General features: G+C 46.5%; 1 protein-coding gene across 3 annotated transcripts in view; it reads left to right on the plus strand.

Moving 5' to 3' along the window:
- TBC1D20 (TBC1 domain family member 20) overlaps positions 1-14,291 on the plus strand; it is a 72,840-nt gene extending 58,549 nt beyond the window's left edge. For all 3 annotated transcript variants that reach the window (XM_069243320.1, XM_069243318.1, XM_069243321.1), the window contains one exon: positions 13,395-14,291. In XM_069243320.1, coding sequence (XP_069099421.1) covers positions 13,395-13,650 — 256 coding nt within the window. In that variant the 3' untranslated portion in view covers positions 13,651-14,291. The remainder of the gene's footprint in view (positions 1-13,394) is intronic.
- Positions 14,292-19,944: the final 5,653 nt, after the last annotated feature.

The raw sequence follows: 19,944 nt of genomic DNA on the forward strand, positions 1-19,944 counted from the left end.
CCTCCCACGCTGTGATGGCTGATGACACAGAGCCTTTATCCTCTTTGAAGTAGAGTTCCATGTCTATTTTAATTTCATGAGCTATAGTCTCATCCCTAAGCTCCCAGGCATTGAGTCTCCACCCTAATCTCGACCACCTGGCTTATGCTCCAAATGTGAGCCACAGTGGCGAGTGATCTGACAGACCCCAGGCCAGGTATTACACCTTTTCTATCTCCTGCACTTCCCCCACCGGGTTAAGAATATACTCTATTCTGGAGAAGACTGTGAGCACCTGAGAAATAGGAGTAGGCTTGGTCAGTGGGATAAGTGATGCCACAAGTCTGACAGCCCTAGGGTTTGCGATGAATCCTGCCAATGTTGTGTCTCCCCTCATCCACTGAGTCGGACTGGTGTGAGCTAGATGAGGGGTCAATACGTTGTTAAAGTCACCTCCTATTTTATGTTGAGTGGAGTTTGTCTCCAGTAGCATCGCTGCCACTTAGTTCAGTGTTAGTGTCTGCTTTCTTGGGGGAAGTGATAACACTGAGTGACTCGTCTACCCCACATTTACTTGACCGCAACATACATCCCATTGGGGGTCTATCCTTGTTTTTTCAACTCTAAATGGTGGGGTCAGGGGCCTGACCATAATCGCAACTGTTTGGGACCTAGTTGTAAACCCAGTGTGCACCAGTATCTTGTATGCCCCTCTACTAAAAAAAGATCACAACAGGAGACCCGCAATTCTCTCCTGGAGGAGGAACAAGTCTGGTTCAGTCTCTTTGTATGAGGCCAATAGCCCTCTTTTGATAGGCAGTTTATATTCAATAACAATTTAGAGCATCTCTGGTCATCAGTCTCATCTGTCCCACTCATCTATATTACGGGGTGGTGTGTGGTTTTTCCTGCCTTTCACTGTGCGAACAACTTATTCCCTCCTCACAACTACTGAACCCAACCATTCCCTCCTTATCCCACACTCCATCAGCCCCCACGCACTCACAAGTTTCTGTTAACATGACAGCTGTGTTTTAGGTAGGTTGGAAAGGTCTGTTGCCCTCCTCCCCCACAAATCAAAATCCCACCCTGTAACTTCTGGTACCTCCCAGCTTGGGTACCAGTAAGTTATTCTTATGCCTGTGGGGTCTAATAACAATAAAGTAGAGGAAAAGTATTTCCCCAAGTGTACCACCAGTTCCTTGCGGGGGTGGCTTCTCCTGAAGCTCCACCTGGCAAGTTGTTTTGACCAATCATCTCTTTTGTCTTGCAATGTATCCAGACCGTTTTCCAGGGTTGTGTGGGTCAATAAGTCTTTCTAGATTTGCAGTTTCTGCCATTATGGGGTGGGTAGTTTTGGAGTCTGTAGAATGGTCCTGATCTGACTGGTCAGCTGTAGCGTCTATCCTGCTCTTGTCCTGTAAATTCATCTCTTTGCTTTGGGCTGTCCCTCCTTCTGTCTAGTGAAAGACCAGCTTTCGAGGCAGGGTATCATCTTGGAAGGGGAGTTCCCAGCCTTTGCTTGTTGGTCATACCAGTGGGACGACCTCTCCTTGGTTTCTGAATTTTGGGTCTGGCCCCTTTGGGATGTGTTTTATGCTGTCTTTCTTTCTCCGGGTTGTCTCATAGTGGGAGTAGGCTTTCCTCTATCCAGTTCCAAGCCTCTTCTGGTGCCTGAAAAAAAGACAGACCTAACCCCAAATATGACTTTAAGCTTTGCAGGGAAAAGCAATACATACTAGATTTTCTTTGCCCACATTTTCGCCTTAACTGATTCAAAGGTTCGCCTTTGCTTTTGCAGCGCTCTGGAGTAGTCACAGGCCTATCATCTGTGATTTGTCATATCAGATTTCTCCCAGTTGTGGTACTTCCTGCAGCATACATGTAGGAAGTTGGCTCTGTATGTGCTATTTCAAAGTAAGGAATAGCATGCACAGAGTCCAAGGGTTCCCCTTAGAGGTAAAATAGTGGTAAAAATAGATAATACTAATGCTCTATTTTGTGGTAGTGTGGTCGAGCAGTAGGCTTATCCAAGGAGTAGTGTTAAGCATTTGTTGGACATACACATAGACAATAAATGAGGTACACACACTCAGAGACAAATCCAGCCAATAGGTTTTTGTATAGAAAAATATCTTTTCTTAGTTTATTTTAAGAACCACAGGTTCAAATTCTACATGTAATATCTCATTCGAAAGGTATTGCAGGTAAGTACTTTAGGAACTTCAAATCATCAAAATTGCATGTATACTTTTCAAGTTATTCACAAATAGCTGTTTTAAAAGTGGACACAGTGCAATTTTCACAGTTCCTAGGGGAGGTAAGTATTTGTTAGATTAACCAGGTAAGTAAGACACTTACAGGGCTTAGTTCTTGGTCCAAGGTAGCCCACCGTTGGGGGTTCAGAGCAACCCCAAAGTCACCACACCAGCAGCTCAGGGCCGGTCAGGTGCAGAGTTCAAAGTGGTGCCCAAAACACATAGGCTAGAATGGAGAGAAGGGGGTGCCCCGGTTCCGGTCTGCTTGCAGGTAAGTACCCGCGTCTTCGGAGGGCAGACCAGGGGGGTTTTGTAGGGCACCGGGGGGGACACAAGTCCACACAGAAATTTCACCCTCAGCAGCGCGGGGGCGGCCGGGTGCAGTGTAGAAACAAGCGTCGGGTTTGTAATGGAAGTCAATGGGAGATCTAGGGATCTCTTCAGCGCTGCAGGCAGGCAAGGGGGGGGTTCCTCGGGGAAACCTCCACTTGGTCAAGGGAGAGGGACTCCTGGGGGTCACTCCTCCAGTGAAAGTCCGGTCCTTCAGGTCCTGGGGGCTGCGGGTGCAGGGTCTCTCCCAGGTGTCGGGACTTAGGATTCAAAGAGTCGCGGTCAGGGGAAGCCTCGGGATTCCCTCTGCAGGCGGCGCTGTGGGGGCTCAGGGGGGACAGGTTTTTGTACTCACAGTCTTAGAGTAGTCCTGGGGTCCCTCCTGAGGTGTTGGTTCGCCACCAGCCGAGTCGGGGTCGCCGGGTGCAGTGTTGCAAGTCTCACGCTTCTTGCGGGGAGCTTGCAGGGTTCTTTAAAGCTGCTGGAAACAAAGTTGCAGCTTTTCTTGGAGCAGGTCCGCTGTCCTCGGGAGTTTCTTGTCTTTTCGAAGCAGGGGCAGTCCTCAGAGGATGTCGAGGTCGCTGGTCCCTTTGGAAGGCGTCGCTGGAGCAGGATCTATGGAAGGCAGGAGACAGGCCGGTGAGTTTCTGGAGCCAAGGCAGTTGTCGTCTTCTGGTCTTCCTCTGCAGGGGTTTTCAGCTAGGCAGTCCTTCTTCTTGTAGTTGCAGGAATCTAATTTTCTAGGGTTCAGGGTAGCCCTTAAATACTAAATTTAAGGGCGTGTTTAGGTCTGGGGGGTTAGTAGCCAATGGCTACTAGCCCTGAGGGTGGGTACACCCTCTTTGTGCCTCCTCCCAAGGGGAGGGGGTCACAATCCTAACCCTATTGGGGGAATCCTCCATCTGCAAGATGGAGGATTTCTAAAAGTCAGTCACCTCAGCTCAGGACACCTTAGGGGCTGTCCTGACTGGCCAGTGACTCCTCCTTGTTTTTCTCATTATCTTCTCCGGCCTTGCCGCCAAAAGTGGGGCCTGGCCGGAGGGGGCGGGCAACTCCACTAGCTGGAGTGTCCTGCTGGGTTGGCACAAAGGAGGTGAGCCTTTGAGGCTCACCGCCAGGTGTGACAATTCCTGCCTGGGAGAGGTGTTAGCATCTCCACCCAGTGCAGGCTTTGTTACTGGCCTCAGAGTGACAAAGGCACTCTCCCCATGGGGCCAGCAACATGTCTCGGTTTGTGGCAGGCTGCTAAAACTAGTCAGCCTACACAGATAGTCGGGTAAGTTTCAGGGGGCACCTCTAAGGTGCCCTCTGTGGTGTATTTTACAATAAAATGTACACTGGCATCAGTGTGCATTTATTGTGCTGAGAAGTTTGATACCAAACTTCCCAGTTTTCAGTGTAGCCATTATGGTGCTGTGGAGTTCGTGTTTGACAGACTCCCAGACCATATACTCTCATGGCTACCCTGCACTTACAATGTCTAAGGTTTTGTTTAGACACTGTAGGGGTACCATGCTCATGCACTGGTACCCTCACCTATGGTATAGTGCACCCTGCCTTAGGGCTGTAAGGCCTGCTAGAGGGGTGTCTTACCTATACTGCATAGGCAGTGAGAGGCTGGCATGGCACCCTGAGGGGAGTGCCATGTCGACTTACTCGTTTTGTCCTCACTAGCACACACAAGCTGGCAAGCAGTGTGTCTGTGCTGAGTGAGAGGTCTCCAGGGTGGCATAAGACATGCTGCAGCCCTTAGAGACCTTCCTTGGCATCAGGGCCCTTGGTACTAGAAGTACCAGTTACAAGGGACTTATCTGGATGCCAGGGTCTGCCAATTGTGGACACAAAAGTACAGGTTAGGGAAAGAACACTGGTGCTGGGGCCTGGTTAGCAGGCCTCAGCACACTTTCAATTGTAAACATAGCATCAGCAAAGGCAAAAAGTCAGGGGGCAACCATGCCAAGGAGGCATTTCCTTACAATACAGTTCCCATCTTAGAAATTTAGGAACTGGTCAATGAGAGGATGCAGGGGTGCACCCAGTTGTGATTTGGTGCTTAGGGCTCTGCGCTGCATTCGATCACAAAGCATGAGGAGAACTGTGTTGCTGGGAGAAAGTCTATCAGCCACTCCCTCTGGAAAGCCAATGAAGTGCAGGTTGTTCCTACTCATGCGTTTTTCTGCATCATATACCCTTCAGGTCACGTCTTTCAGGGCCACTCTCCGTTCTGAATCATCTTTAGGGAGGGCAGTCATCTTCTACTTCTGATATCCTACCTTCCGCTTAAGTTACCCTTTCTTAGACATTCTGCAGATCCTGCTGGAGCAGAGTGACTTCAGAGCAGACCTCTCCTTTTCTCCCCACAAGGGTACCTCTGGACGTGTATAGCCTGCAGTAGTTCTCTCATGGTAGGGCATGTTGGACATCTCGTCCCCTGAGGCAGCCTGCGGTCCCACCACTTTGGCATATCTGCTCATTTTGCCTTGTTTCAGTTGCTTAGAGTCTTTATCTTTGGCCATATTGGATGGTTGTCGGAGTTGGTGCTCGTGGTGGATCCTCAAGCAGGGGTCTTTATCATTGCTGTAGTCTCTGAGGATCTCTCGGGGGTAGGAGGGCAAGAGGAAAGTGGCTGCAGTATTTTGGGTCTCCCTGTGGCAGATCACTCCTGCCACCACACCATTGATGTCTACCAAACCGCTCTGTTCTTTAGATCAATTGTGTGTGTGGTGTGTTTTGGCTGACTCTCCCACTCCTTTTCTCAGTCTGAAGCGGGTTCTGTTTGAAGACCTGGTTTCTGCTTTTAATATCGTGCTTCTGAGGGGGAGAAGGGTGGGTGGGATAGGGGGGTGGGAGGTGTTGTCTGCAGCTCTGCTTGTTGCCCGGAGAGGTCTCCTGATTTAGTCTGCACCAACCTGGTGGGACACGCTTCAGTGCCCATTGTCTCTCCCACTTTCTGCCATGTTAGAGGCTTCAATCGGACCTGCAGGATGCACCATTAGCTGGAAAAGCTGCTAGTCGCCCATATTGCTGGCCACGCCCCTTATTTGCAGCTCTTTTGATCATAATTCTAGTAAAGATATCAGGTTTTTCCTTCTTCAACTGGCATGAAAATCACCAGTGTCAGTGAGGTCCTTGCATGCCGGCAGTCTGACATTAGGTTGCTGGCTCTTATTTCAGAGCGTTGCGAGGCCTGGTTACTGGCAATCCAAGTGTAACTTAATGCAGCAGGCAGTGCCATGTCAACTCTGCCTATGGCAAATATAATTCCAACTTAGACTAAGCAAGTATTGTTGGTATCTCTGCACTTGAGTATCTCAACACTTCAGTTTTCAGCCTTGCTGTCTCAAGACAGAAGTTCTCTCCATTGATAATGACGAGACAGGACTTTTTGTGGTGCCTTCTTTACTTCAATAGTAAATCCACAGGGTGTCAACAAAAGAAGCAGAGGATTGTGGATTAGGCTGTGTTAAGCTCCACCCAAGTTCTTTACTGTGTACATTACACTGACCTGGTCATTGACCACTCTGGGCTGTCTACTCTTCTTTTACTTACATTTTGCTCCTGTTATACGGGCTCAGTTACTTCACTATACTAAGCTTCTTTTCCCATGTCCTGTAATTTAAGAAGATTCTCACCTAACTACTGAAGGTTGGTGTTAAGATATCAATAATTTGTAGGGTTTCTTGTTTTCAGTTAAAACAGGTAAAAACCCTCCAAAGGAAATGCGTCCTTTTTTTCGAAACTGGAAGACATTGAAGTGTACGGCACGTATGCTGCTTTTGCACCATATATGGTTAGAGTAGTACATCTGCACCACCTACCTCTAAGCTGTGCTATATGATGGATTCTCCCCCTATGCCTTTCTCATGGGCTGTGATAAACCATCAGAAATGTCCTAGTGACCATCCAAAATGTGCCTATGCCCACTCGACCTTCTTCCAAATTCTTGTTCATTCCATTTTTGGTAACATGGCTCTCATCTGGAGTAAGCTTGATCTGTACACACCGCTGCTGTGCTGCATTTGTTGGCAAAATATTTAACTATGCTTGTTCTTTCTGCACAAGATGGAAAACTCTTCAGAACAGTGCATGAGAGGGAGGGAAACTGCTTCACAGAATACATAGATGAGGTAGGTGGTGCAGCCTTTATATGCCCAGCATGAGCACAGCAGTCCAGGCTGAAACTGGGATTGAGTTGCTTGTGTTTCGGTTCAGAGAGGACCTGGCCGTTCAGGCAGGGCTTTTCCTATTGGCGCAGAGTCCAGACTGATTTGCATATGGCTGGGTCCAAACTGAGGTCTGGGATGAGGCCTGAGTAAGTATTAGTGGCAGAGATTCAAGCATTCCTTCCATCGCATATTTGTACTCTTCTGTTCTAGGACCTTTTGTTATGTTAACTACTATGTAGAGGATCTCTGAGCCAGCCCTGCCTTGGTTTAAGAGTTTCGTACATGTGACGGCTCACCAAATTCTGGTAGCCATATTTTGCCTCCCAACTCAACTCTCTTCGGTTTCAAACAGACGTCCACAGTTTCACCTTTGCTCATTAATTATAATATTAATCTCCATCCACTGGACATATCTCCTACTTTTCATTCAGAGGCTAATGATATTGCTGGCTATTATTGTCAGCAAACAGATGTCTCAAATTTAAGCACAGGGAAGCTGTTGGTAAGAGGCACAAATAATGTATTAAATCCTGACATTAAGTTATCTTCTGTTAAATGTAGGGTATTGATTCCAACGGAAGCTTTCCGCAGATGAAGGCTGTAGTGAAATCTGCTGTCTTTGAGCTTTAAGTGATTTGGGCCATTTAATTCAGCGTGTTCTGCCCATTGTAATGGGATCTCTAATTCATTCTTGGTTGGATTTGGGCAACTCTCTCTGCCGGCTTCCCTTCGTGCTCATAATTGCTTTTGCAGCACGTTCAAAATATTATTTGTTTTGTACGTAGCCTAAAGAAACAACATTCAGATGTCAGCCGATCATATTGTTCCACTGGTTGGCAGGGACAACAGTTATACAGTTCAAGCAAGTATGCCTGCTGCGTACGGCAGTCAGTCAAAACCTCTCACTCTTTGTGAGACTTTGCTGCTTCTTATCACCAAGGCCTAGAATGTGATTTGCTTATGAGGCTGTTTCAAATGTATAATCCAGACTATTCTCTGTTTTCCTGAGAACAGTTTCCTCTGAACTCAGCCTGAGCAGCTCGTATGGGCATGACACAAGAGACTGAGACCACATTAAGAATGGAGTGTGACATTGCGGGGCTCAGGTGGAAATGTTAGTCACACTTAAAACAGCTTATATAAGGGCCACTTTGAAGGGGTGAGGTGAGAAATGAAAATAAACTAGCAGAACTATAGGCTCGGGTGGAACTACACACTTCAATGCATCTAATGCTGTATAAGGTGAAAGTGTTGGGGTGGGAGGAGCCAGAACTTCAGCCTGGGAGGCCTGCTTGAAGCGTGCGGTGCATCTGACCGACAACCTTCAATGTAAGTGTCATTGGCGAAGAAAGACAATACAAGTTTCAGAAAAAACATTCATTCCTACCTGCAAGAGGTAGGTAAAGAGTGGAAGGTAGACTTGCACTATGACTTAGAAGATGTCAGGAGTCTAAATACAGCAATTGAATACATTTTTGGTGATATGGACCACCTTGTTTAAATTGGAGGCTTTTATTTTCTAACAAATAGCCAGCAATACCTTGGAGAGCGTGGATCGAGATGGTGAACCAAGCAACAGATCTTTTGCCAGGCTAATGGACTCAGGGAGCAAAACTGGGTCTCTTGACAGCTAGGGGAATATTTTTAATTTGAAGTGTAAAGAAATAGAAGGTAATGCATGAAGGAAAAACATCAGAATTAGCATTGTCTGAAGACATTGAAGGTCCAGACAGCAGAGGATCTGGTCAGGAGGTGTTGTCATACTGCAGCTAAAGTTTGGAGCGTCGATCAGAGTGGAGAGAGCCCATTGGATTGGTCTGAGGATGAAGGGTGGCTTTGTTTGCCCTACAGAATGAGGAAAATCTTGCAGATATCATGATGGCTCGCTCTGCTCCTATTTGGCAAAGAAATTCATCTTCCTGCAAGATCCATCTCCATACACTGATGAAATGGAAAGCCCCCAAACCTCTCCTAGCACATCATTCTCAAGTTCAAGAACCACAATGACACTATGAAATCCAGATTGGTGCCATGTCGAGACTGGTAGACCGAACCACCGTATGAAATACAAATCTGATATGGAAACAAGAATAAGATGTGCGCAACAAGAATGACAAATACTACAGATGACCATTGTCTGACCTGGCATAATTTGAGACCTCCAAGATACGACAGAACCCGTTTGAATAAAAGGGTGACATGAGGTGCTGTTGTGCAAAAGGAATGCCGAAACACCTTGCCCCTACACAACTTCTCAGCTTCGGAATGCTAATCTGTTCTTCAAAGACGACTCATCCCCCCGACGACACAACCGGATTCCTGCTAATTTACTGTCCCCATCCTTAAGCCTCTGATTTACTAAAAAATAATTCTTGATTCTGTTGCCACCTTAATCTAAACCATCCAAGTCTCATTTTTCTGGGTTACTTCAGTATGTGACTATTGATGAAATGAACGTCGGGACTTAAAGCTTTTCAACTTGCACAACTAATTACTGATCCAGTGAACTCTGAACGAGATACACTGTGCCTGAAATTTTCAACAGCACTGGTAACTACTTTCAGACCTCTGTCCCTGACATACAATAACCAAACAAGTACATGCAATCGTTCTAGATCATGTTTGACAGAATTTAAATCTGGATATTGTGTAAACTATTATCACCGCCTCAAAACCTGCTCCCTCCCCTTCACTGCTCTGCACATGTGATTCATAAGTTCAATGAATGGCCCTCTAAAGTTATCTACATAATCATGCCACAGGAGAAACAGCCAGGCTCTTTTGTAGCCTGATGCAGCAGACAAACCACATACAGAGCACTCAAACACCGATGGAGGGAAACCAGACATCCACAGACAGCTCAATAAACCAGTCAACTACACCAACAAAAATGAAAAAGGAACTGCCAGACCTCGTGCCCCTCCTTTGCACTGCGCCCTGCAAAGCAGTTTTTCAGAATTTTATGTGGATTTCAGACGCCATTGCTTTACTCAAATGAAATTGTTCTCTCCCAAACACTGATGTCCTGGGTTCTAATTTTTTGGGGGAAATGCCAAATAACTACACACACCCTCCGCACACAGGTACCAAGTACCAACACTAACAATCAGATGTCCGAACCCATACAGCTGAAAGGAGCACAATAAAGGCTTTCTCCCCATGTCCTTCAAAGAACGAACATCTCTCAGTTAAAAAAAAAAAAAAAAAAAATGCCACCTGCCAATCTTCAAAGGGGCCACTATCCTACTCATGCTTCTTAGCTAAACGTTTGAAAAATGTGGCTACACCCAGATGCTGGAATGTACTGGGAAAAAAACACCAATTCAGATGTAGGGGGTGGCTGCAGAAGGACAGAATCTACCCTAATATCTAAAGTGGATAAGCCAAGAACACACACAGATTCAATCGGGGCTCCTGCCTGGATAAAGCTAGCCCTCTCTGCCCCAGTTGGTACTGGAGCAGTTCCAAAATGGTGCAGAACTCAGTTTGCAGATTCACCTGGACTATACGGTTTGTGTTTCTCTTCACATCACCAGCACTACTCCAGAAATCATTGATATTAGTTACCTAAGGCTGTTGAAATTGAGTAGTTTTAAGCCACAGAAAAGTCCGCCAAATGCAATGTAATTTATATTTGTTTTGCTTAATCTGCTTTCCGCCCCATGAATTTTCTAGCTAAAATGAAACCAAATACAACAATGCTCCATGCACTCAGTAAAGCCCCTTACTATGGAAGTAGCCTCACAATCTTTTACTTGATGTCTGTATTCAGACTTTAAAGATGCAAAAATCTCTCACCTGATGCTTTGAACTTTCATAATGCAGACCGCGATGCATTTTATAAAGAATAAACATGAACATAATCGTTGTAGATTGTATGAAAACACAATCCTGTCTTAGTAAATTTTCCAAATATTGGCCACTTTTGTTTTCGTAATGCTTTATCGAGTCTTTACTTTATTTTCACTAAGGCCAATTTATGTTTACATCAGTGTCCTAAAAGGTGATGCAAGAGGGTGTCAGATTCTAAAAGGCACTGATTTTCAGTAGAGCCTATCCTGATTTATAAGATCCTCAAACATTTCACAGCCCTGTAAGGTCTTTAGATTTAAAGAATGATGCTTCCAGCAGTAAGAGGATGTGAGCACAAAAACTCCACGCTGTATTCCAGGAGGTAGGGACTACAAACGCCTAGTTGCATGTAATTAGAAAGGTTTATCCACATTTTCGCTAGTTATTTTATAACAAAAATAAAATTTTCCAAAGAATTGGATCTGTTGTGACCCAATTCCTAAGGGTGCTCAAATGTGATTAGGTAGCCAACTTAAGGTGTTACACATTGACGTGCCGATGGCGAAGAAATTCAATGAACCGTGGTATATAGTTCGGCCCTGCATTGCTGCACGGAACAGTTCTTAGCCACTATAGAATAGAGATGGGTGACTACGAAATAACTGCAGCTGCTGCATGATGCAGCATACATACCTGCCGGGAGTAAATCTGCAGCTGCACCAGGAGGAGGCGAACAACCACAGCCTGGGCTTATCCGTCCAACAGGAGAGTTTCTGAGGGCATTTTAAAGCCAAATATTCCTTCACAGACCTAGTAAAGGCAACCTTTCACCTCTTATTTATTCTTCTTTGCTTCACTTTCAGTTGTTTGTTACACATGGGCCAAATGAATGTTAAATGTTTTTGTCACAAAATGAAATGTCTTAGGCAGTTGCAGGAAACCTTGGTAGCCCGGACTCGTGCTCTCCGTTACCTGATCTTGAAGAAGCCATGTGATTCGTTTCATTTGTTGAAATGTAAAGCCTCTCGAAACCTCTGCTACCGCACAGCTCCTATGACAATGTTGTACTAGGCCCCTACACAGTTTTTACAAAAGTCTGTTATGAAATTTTGAGACTTAATACAGGTGCGTTGTGTAATTCTGCCCATGGGTTCTTAGCTCGATGTCCTAACGCATATGGACGCTGCCATATCTAAGAGTTGGAGAAAAGCATCCTGCTATGGGCATGGGGAAAAAGGACTGTTCTGCAAGAGTGGGGGTGCGCTGCCCGTTGTAATGTTATGTGAGGACTTTATATTTATAGATTGCACTTTTCACCCAAAAGGTATCATGGCGCAGATAGCCAGAAGTACCAGGAAGAATAGAAATACAAAGCCAACAGATTAATAGATGCTTACTAAGGGGAAAAGCCAAGTTTTTAGGGCTTTACTAAAATAAAAAAGGTCGACTGAGTGTCTCAGAAACGGGGGGAGCTGATTCCCGAGTTTGGCTGCTCTTACTACAAAAGCTCAGCCCCTTTGTCTTGTTTTCTTGAATTTGGGAACACAGGAAAATAGTGGCTGAAGAACAGACATCTCCCAGAGGAGTATTTTTTTAAAGCAGTTCTACGGAGGGATTGGTCCAAGGCAATTTTCTGTTTGACTGGGAGCCAATGCAACTTGAAAATTTCGTTTGTTACTTGAAAGTTCTTTAGCAGGAATGGGGAAGCGTGCTGCTGCTACAGGCCTGGAAGAGGGGGGGGCGGCGGGAGGGTCTGCCTACTATTGGAGTGGAAGTGGGTAGGCACATTGTGCATCCAATAGGAGTAGATCATTTTGGAATGGTGGAAAGTGTGCAGCAGGGCTGCCTTATATGAGAATAGGTATAGGGTAGTGCGGGCTGACTTTTGCACTAGTCTGGGCTAGCTGATTAAAAAAAAAAAAAAAAAAATTGGGAGGGGAAGAGATTACACTGCCTTATGACAGGTGGTGAATAGTTCTCCTTCTTTGGATGTATGGAAGGCTTTGGCTGCCTGGGTTGGGTGTGAGACTGCCTGTTATCAATACTTGGCTCTACTGTCTACCAATAAGAGACTGCAGCATCCTTTGAGAAATTGATTGCGTCTTGTACACGGGAGCTGCCTCCTGAATGGAGGGTGGAGCTCTTTCTGTAAAGCTAGAGGGTGGGGAGCTTTTGAGTTTGGAGGAGGAACATATTCGCTGATGTGGGTGAGGGCAGTCGTGCTGGATGAATGGCATAATTCCTAACGTGTGTAAGGGTAGTCAATGCTGATCTAATGGAGGTAGTAGTGTTTTGATGGGACATACTTTGTGAGTTGAGGGAGGGAAGTAATTAATGTTTGTGGTGGGGGACATACTTTGTGAAGGGAGTGAGGATAGCCATTTGTTGAAGGAATGGGCATACTTACTAATGTGGTGAAAGGTTGTCGATCTATAGAAGGACGTAGTTTGGGGAAGGGGCATGCTTCATGATGTGGGTATTCATTTAGGCCCATATTTATACTTTTTCAGCGCCGCATTTGCGCCGCTTTTTGATGCAAAGGCAGCGCTAAAGAAGTATAAATATGGGCCTTAGTTTGCTGTGTGGGGAGTGTAGTCATTTGTGTTTGGGGTGGTGCATACTTGCTGATGTAAAGGATGGTAGTAGTGTTTTAATGTTAGGGTGATATGTGTACATAATACATGCTCATGTAAGAGGGTAGTTATTTGTTTGGCAGAGTGGCATATCGGCTGATGTTTGCCACCTTCTGTGTAATGAGCTTTTGATGTGCAAGGTTTGGGGTGGGTGAGTTTTTTTTTGTTGTTTTTTTTCCCACCCATCTCCTAACATTCCTGTCCCTCCTTGACATTTTCTTCTCCCTTCCCTACAGAACCGCAGCTTCCACCTTCAAAGACTTTGAACTGGCTTCAGTCCAGCAGCACCCAGACACTGTTCTGCGTAGGCGCTTCAAGGAACTGCCTCCAACAGAGAACCATGCCAAGACTGTCATGACCAAACCGAAGAGCGCCCGCTTGGTGAAGCTGGCAGTGATGGGCCTCACAGTAGCACTAGGAGCAGCTGCCCTCGCTGTAATGAAGACTGCTTTGAACTGGGCTCCTAAGTTCGAACTTCAGATTTTCCCATGAGGAAATGTACTTTCACTTTGTATTAACCCACTTTGACCAGGGAGAAAGCTCTGGTGACAATTTTATCTTTGAAACCTGTGTGATGGAGTCGTGCTGACAGCTATCGCCTTGCAACTATGCACAATGATCGGATCTTACAAGACAGAAGTTTTATAACCTCTTATACTTGAAGACGCCCAATAATGCATTGAGGGCTATGGGCCAGGTGGTCTAAAGTATTTCAAAAGTGACTGCTCCCCAGACACTCCGAATATGTGGTAGCTCCTCATTGATAGAGGGGCTGCAGTACACAATTCACAATGTGCTTTTTTACAACGTGCCACCCCCTTTCTTCTGCCACTTTATAACTCAGTATTCCAGCACCTTCAACTGCTGATTTTTGTTTTTTTTCGCACCTTAAAACGAAACACTATACATACCTAAAGGTGGGAGGGGGGGGGGGGGGGAGTGGTTTTCTTTCCACATTTCAGGTGCGGTACACTAAACCAAGCCACACTGCCTTTTCTACAAGGCTCTTCCAGTGCTTCCATCCCAGTCCTTGCTCTTCCCCTGCCAAATCCCTCTCCTTCCCCTTGTATAAATGTAAATAACTTATTGTACAGAACCTAAGGATGGAATCAATAAAAGGCCTGGTGCTATTGCTGGGGCATGTTGTCTTCATTGGTGTCCAGCCCAGTCCCCATAACTACAGCTCACGTGCTCCTAATGGGAAATCTGCTTTATTTCTGCTCCCTGATGTGAGTTTGTTAAATATTCACTTGAATTAAGTGCAGGCTTCTAGAATGTTTTAGTTCTCTAAAAATGCACTTGTTGGTTGTACCATTATGACTTTCTGCTTAAAAAAAAGCACATCTTTTATGAATTTGTACCAGCTGAAATTGGAGGACAAACTGTAGTGGTGTAGCCATTAAGGCCCTTATTACAAGTCTGGCGGTCCTGGGACTAACAGCCTCGTGGTGGCAGCTGGCCCCACATTATGACTGTAGAGGAGCCGCTATTGTCCGACCTCCGGCACTGCCAGGTTGCTGCCGGTCGACATACTGGTGGTCATAATCCAACAGGACAGCGCTGCCCTGGGGATTACAAGTCTCCTCCGCCGACCTTTGCATGGTAGTGGAACCGCCATGCAAAGGCTGGCGGAGACCGGGTGCCGGAGGCCCCATGGGGGTCCCCTATACTGCCCATGCACTTGGCATGGGCAGTGCAGGGGCCTTCATGGACAGCCATGTAGCACTTTTCACTGCCTGAATTACAGGCAATGAAAAGCGAACAGTCACAGGCACTTCACAGATTCAGGAAGACTGTTCAGTTCTGACTGTTTGATGGATACTGGAAAGATTTACACGATAAATCTGTGCTTTCCTGAAGGCAAAATGTTTTTAAAAGTATGATCCTCTGAAATTAATACTTCTATTTTAAAACGAAACAACATATATGGAGAGGTAGCACAACTTTACATAGAGAAAACATGTACTGCACCTTTACACACTGGCTTACTTTCCAGTCCCAGAGGGCACTACATTGACAGCTGATGTCCAGTTCATTTTTCAGCACTCTGCACCTGGGATCACTGAACATTAAGGTGAAAGTCAGTTCAGTTTTAATTCCACATTATTTGACTGTAGGCCTTGTATGTATTTTTTTTTTTTCTCAGAGGACTTAGTTTTTTTTTTTTGTCTGCCTCGTGCACCACAAAAATATACTTTCACTGTTTGTGATGTGCTCATAAGGGTACAAAAAAGAAATGAGTGGGCAACATTTTTATGTATCTTTGAGAGTAGCACCATTGAATGTTCAAATTGGAACATGAAGACACAAGGAATATGGCTCAGTGGTAGGAAACATCACAGGAGATTCTCCTTCTGCTCTTCCACTTTCAGTAGGTTTCCTTTTACTTTCTCAATAATACTATTTTTGAGAAGATATTTCACTCACTAGGAAATGGCAAATAAAATGAAGAGAAATCCGATTGCCATGTTCCTGTTGCAGATAAACTTCAAGGGGTATGACATCTGAGTTATCCCAGCCAAAGCACTCAAAAATTAAACCTTCAACAAAGACACCTACATTTGTTTAACAATGAAACACTGAATGTTGTGGCCTTTGCTGTCAACAGAAAAGCTCCATTTCTTGATCACTCTTAAGAAAAGGTTCTGGAGGAAGAGGATATATCCATACCTACTTCATCAAGAACTCCACCTAGAGTAAGATAAATATCCCTCATGAAATGCCTAGAAAGAAGACTTGCAGACTAGTCAATAAATAGAACAGATACCATACCAAGAACAGACACACTCCTGGGAGGCAGGCCATATAGTAAACATTATGAATGTCTTACTCTTCAACTTCTCATGTGAGAAAACAGTCCAGAATATTGCCAGTGGCTGCTATTAACTTTCATCTAACTTCTGGGAAGAGAAGTGGTGAAGCTAAACATTATACTCATTGTTCCTGAAATCGAATCCTCTATCCTACTTCAGATCTTTAAATATAGAAGTTCTACTAGGCCTCTAATGCGTTCGGGCCTTTGCTTGATTGAAAGCAGTCTGACCAAGATTAAGTGATGTTTACTCGTCAGCAAATATGAACTGTTGACGCAAGATCCACTTTTGCCACAATAGATTTATAAGCTGACTGTTTCACTTTGTCAAGGAAACCATACTTTGATTTGATGTTTGAGATGAATTGGCAAAGCCATAAAATAAACACAGAAAGATCAACAGCATATCAGACACTGTTGTGAAGGTGGGAAGTTTTACTTTTTTCCCAGACAGATCTAATTTATCATTGTAGGAGGTTATGTTAAAATTCTCAGATTATCTCTAATTAAGGGAGGATTTCATGGTGTTAAGGCCTACTGATATTCACTTGGGTCTTAGCACAGCAGCAGACATCTAATATCTACTGACCTATGCATCAAAGTTTCATTGCCTCAATCGCTATGATTGGCGTTAGAAAGAATCCTTCCCAATTACTGTTTCTTTTACTATTTCAGCGACTGGCAGTGTTTTGGGGGGATAGAAGGGTGTCTTAAACTTACTGCAGCCAAAGCCAAAAGCCTACTTTTCCTTGGGAGCCAACAGTGGTTTTGTCTCGGTGTATGTGCCACTTTTACAGCATCTTTCCTAGGTCACCTTCCTAGTGCCATATGTTCTGCTATCCCGAGTAGGAAGATACAGGTCCCTTTCTCTAATGATCCTTCAGAATTCTATAGATCGAAGTCTCCTTTAAGAATCCATATAACTATTTTCCTATGTGATACCAAATTAGCATATCTGAAACTTTTAGTTGCAGATTCCTTACCTTAGAATTTTCCCCCAGGCATCAGACTGGATCCGGAGATTATTTTCTTCGACCAATACCCTTGCGCGTCGGTAGGTGGCGTCGGTCGACTCCATAGGCGCAGTGGTTGCCGTGATGACGTCGGGAGTAGTACATAGACGGCATATTCGCGCAGTGACGTCAGTTCTTTTCTTTACGCGCCACGTGCTGATCCGAGAGCTACCCTTGGCTATTTTTGGGCCGAATTCGACCGTTTTGTTAATATTTTTTGGTGCGACCTTTGATGCATCAAGGATGTCCTCGAAGACCAGGCTCAAGCCGTGCGAGGACTGCCACTGCATGATGTCGGTGACGGACCTTCATTGTGTCTGCCTGTGGTGCCTCATGCGCGACCACGACCCAAAGTCGTGCTCCAAGTGCTGGGCGATGCATCCGAAGGCTTTAAGGGAGCGGTCCCTAGAGCTGATGGCAGCCCGGCACGACTCTGCTTAGGTTCCGATCTTGCTCAACAGGAAGGTCTCGATCGGTCGCGGAGCCACCACCACTCGTCTTCTTTGAAATCTTCCGGTCAAGGTAAGAAGAAGTCGAAGTCCCATTGCTCTCTGACTTCACTCCGTCGCTCAGTCGACGGGATGAGCGTCCATGAACTAGGCCTCCATCCTCGGAGCCTACGTCTGGGTCGGCTCCGTGCTTCCCTGAGTTTCCCAGAGCCGGAGCAACACCCACCCAACTCGGAGTTCTATGAGGCCATGCGCCTCATCTTTGGGCGTGCCGATCCCGATACGGTGCCTTCGGGCCCAAGTGGCTTGGCTGAGGGACCTTCGTGTTCCGTGTCGGCGGCTTTGGCCCGGGCCACCCAGGTCTCCTCCGAATCCATGGGCGGATCCACACCGATGCTGGTCGCACAGTCAAGACCTTCCCCGGCGCCGGGTCGTTTAGCGACATTCACGACGTCGGTAGTGCCCACTATCGACATCGACCCGATTCTCATTCCCGACGAGTCGGAGCGGCATTGGCCAATGCCGCCTTCGGCTACGGTGGGCCCCAGTCACCCGACGTCGGATTCTGACCCATTTTCTTATGGGTACGAGTACAAGGAGGAATTGGAGGGGTCCTTGGGCCCTTATGAATACCAGGAAGACCCTACTATGGACTGGGCACAGGACTTGGGTGAAGCCAGTGGTCTTGATACTTCTCCTGACTCTGGCATGCTGTCTCCTCCTACCGTGCCTACGGTGGAGGGACCTACCTATGATATGGTGGTTAGTAGGGCAGCTGAGGTCCTTGACCTTGAGCTACCTACTGTTGAAGTCCGGTCTAACCTCCTGACGGAGGTGCTTCAGCATGGGGCTTCTACCTCTCAACCCCTTCTCCCGTTTAATGAAGCCCTCACTGACGTCCTTTTGGGTACATGGTCCAAACCCAACACAGGGGCTCCTGTGACCAGGACAATCGCTTGCCGCCATCGGCCTGCGCCGAACAACCCGAAGTTCCTGTCCCAACATCCTACGCCTGAGTCTTGTTATACAGGCGTCCTCTTCTTCTGGAGCGTTCCCTTCCGCACCCCCGGATAGGGAATCCAAAAGGCTGGAACAATTTGGTAAGAAGTTATCTTCTTCCTCCAGCCTCGCGCTGCGGTCCATGAAAACTGCATGCCTTTTGGGCTGTTATTCCCACTCCCTGTAGGATACGGTGGCGCAAGTCCTGCCGCAGATACTGGAGGAGGCCCGTGCTATAGTCTCCCAAGCAGTCAAAGATAGAGATGCGGTAAAGTTCACCATCCGTTGTGGGCTGGATACGACCGACTCTGGGTAGATCGGTTGCTACGAAAGTGGCCTTACGGTGCCATGCCTGGTTACATACTTCTGGTTTCTCGGGATGTCCAACAGTCACTCATGGACATGCCCTTTGATGGCACCCGTCTCTTCGGAGACAAAGCGGACTCTGCCCTGGAGAGGTTCAAGGAATCCAGGGCTACGGCTCGGTCCCTTGGCCTTTCTGCCACCACACCCCCCACCCCCCCACAGTCCCGAGATCTGGACCATGTCTTATCGCCATCACCTCTGCTCGCAGGGTGAGTGAGCTTCAGGCCCTTTCTTCAAAGCCTCTGTACTTGTCCGTACACCCTGACAAAGTGGTGTTACGCACTAGAGCATCCTTCCTTCCTAAGGTGGTTACACGGTTTCATGTAGGCCAGTCCATCACTTTGCCGACCTTCTACGCACCCCCACATCCTTCCCATGAGGAGGAGAGACTCCACTGTCTGGACCCAAAAAGAGCGTTGGCATTCTATCTCAAGCGTACTAAAGACTTCCAGGTGGACGATCAACTTTATTGGCTATGTGGGTGCGAAAAAAGGGAAGGCGGTGCAGAAACGTACCATCTCTCGATGGGTGCTTCTTTGCATCAAAATGTGCTACGCTTTGGCGAAAAAGCAACCTCCAGACGGCTTGCGGGCTCATTCTACCAGGGCCACTGCTGCATCCACTGCGTTAGCATGCAGAGTTTCTGTCCTGGATATCTATAAGGCAGCTATGTGGGCGCGTCTGCACACGTTTGCTAAGCATTACTGCCTGGACAGTCCGTTCCGTCGGGACGGCTACTTTGGTCGTTCGGTCCTGCAGGACTTTCTAGTATGATCTTAGTTCGCAGCCCACCCCGAGGGTGGCATTGCTTGGGTATCTATTCTAAGGTAAGGAATCTGCAATTAGAAGTCTCTATCAAATGTACAAGTTACTTACCTTCTGTAACAAAATATCTGGTAGAGACATATTCTAGTTGCAGATTCCTTACCGCCCACCCATCCTCCCTGCTTTCGAACTGATTTCTAGGGACAGGGATTCCCCCCCTTTCAGGTCCTTAGCTCTGGCACACCAATATCAGTGTTCTTATCGGCTCTGCGCTCTGGCGTGGAAAGTCGTTAAAAGAAACTGATGTCACTGCATGAGGGCGGCGTCTATGTACTACACTCGACGTCATCACGACGCCTGCGGAGTCAACCAACGCCATCTA

This window comes from Pleurodeles waltl, chromosome 7 (genome assembly GCF_031143425.1).
Source record: "Pleurodeles waltl isolate 20211129_DDA chromosome 7, aPleWal1.hap1.20221129, whole genome shotgun sequence".
Lineage (NCBI taxonomy): Eukaryota > Metazoa > Chordata > Amphibia > Caudata > Salamandridae > Pleurodeles > Pleurodeles waltl.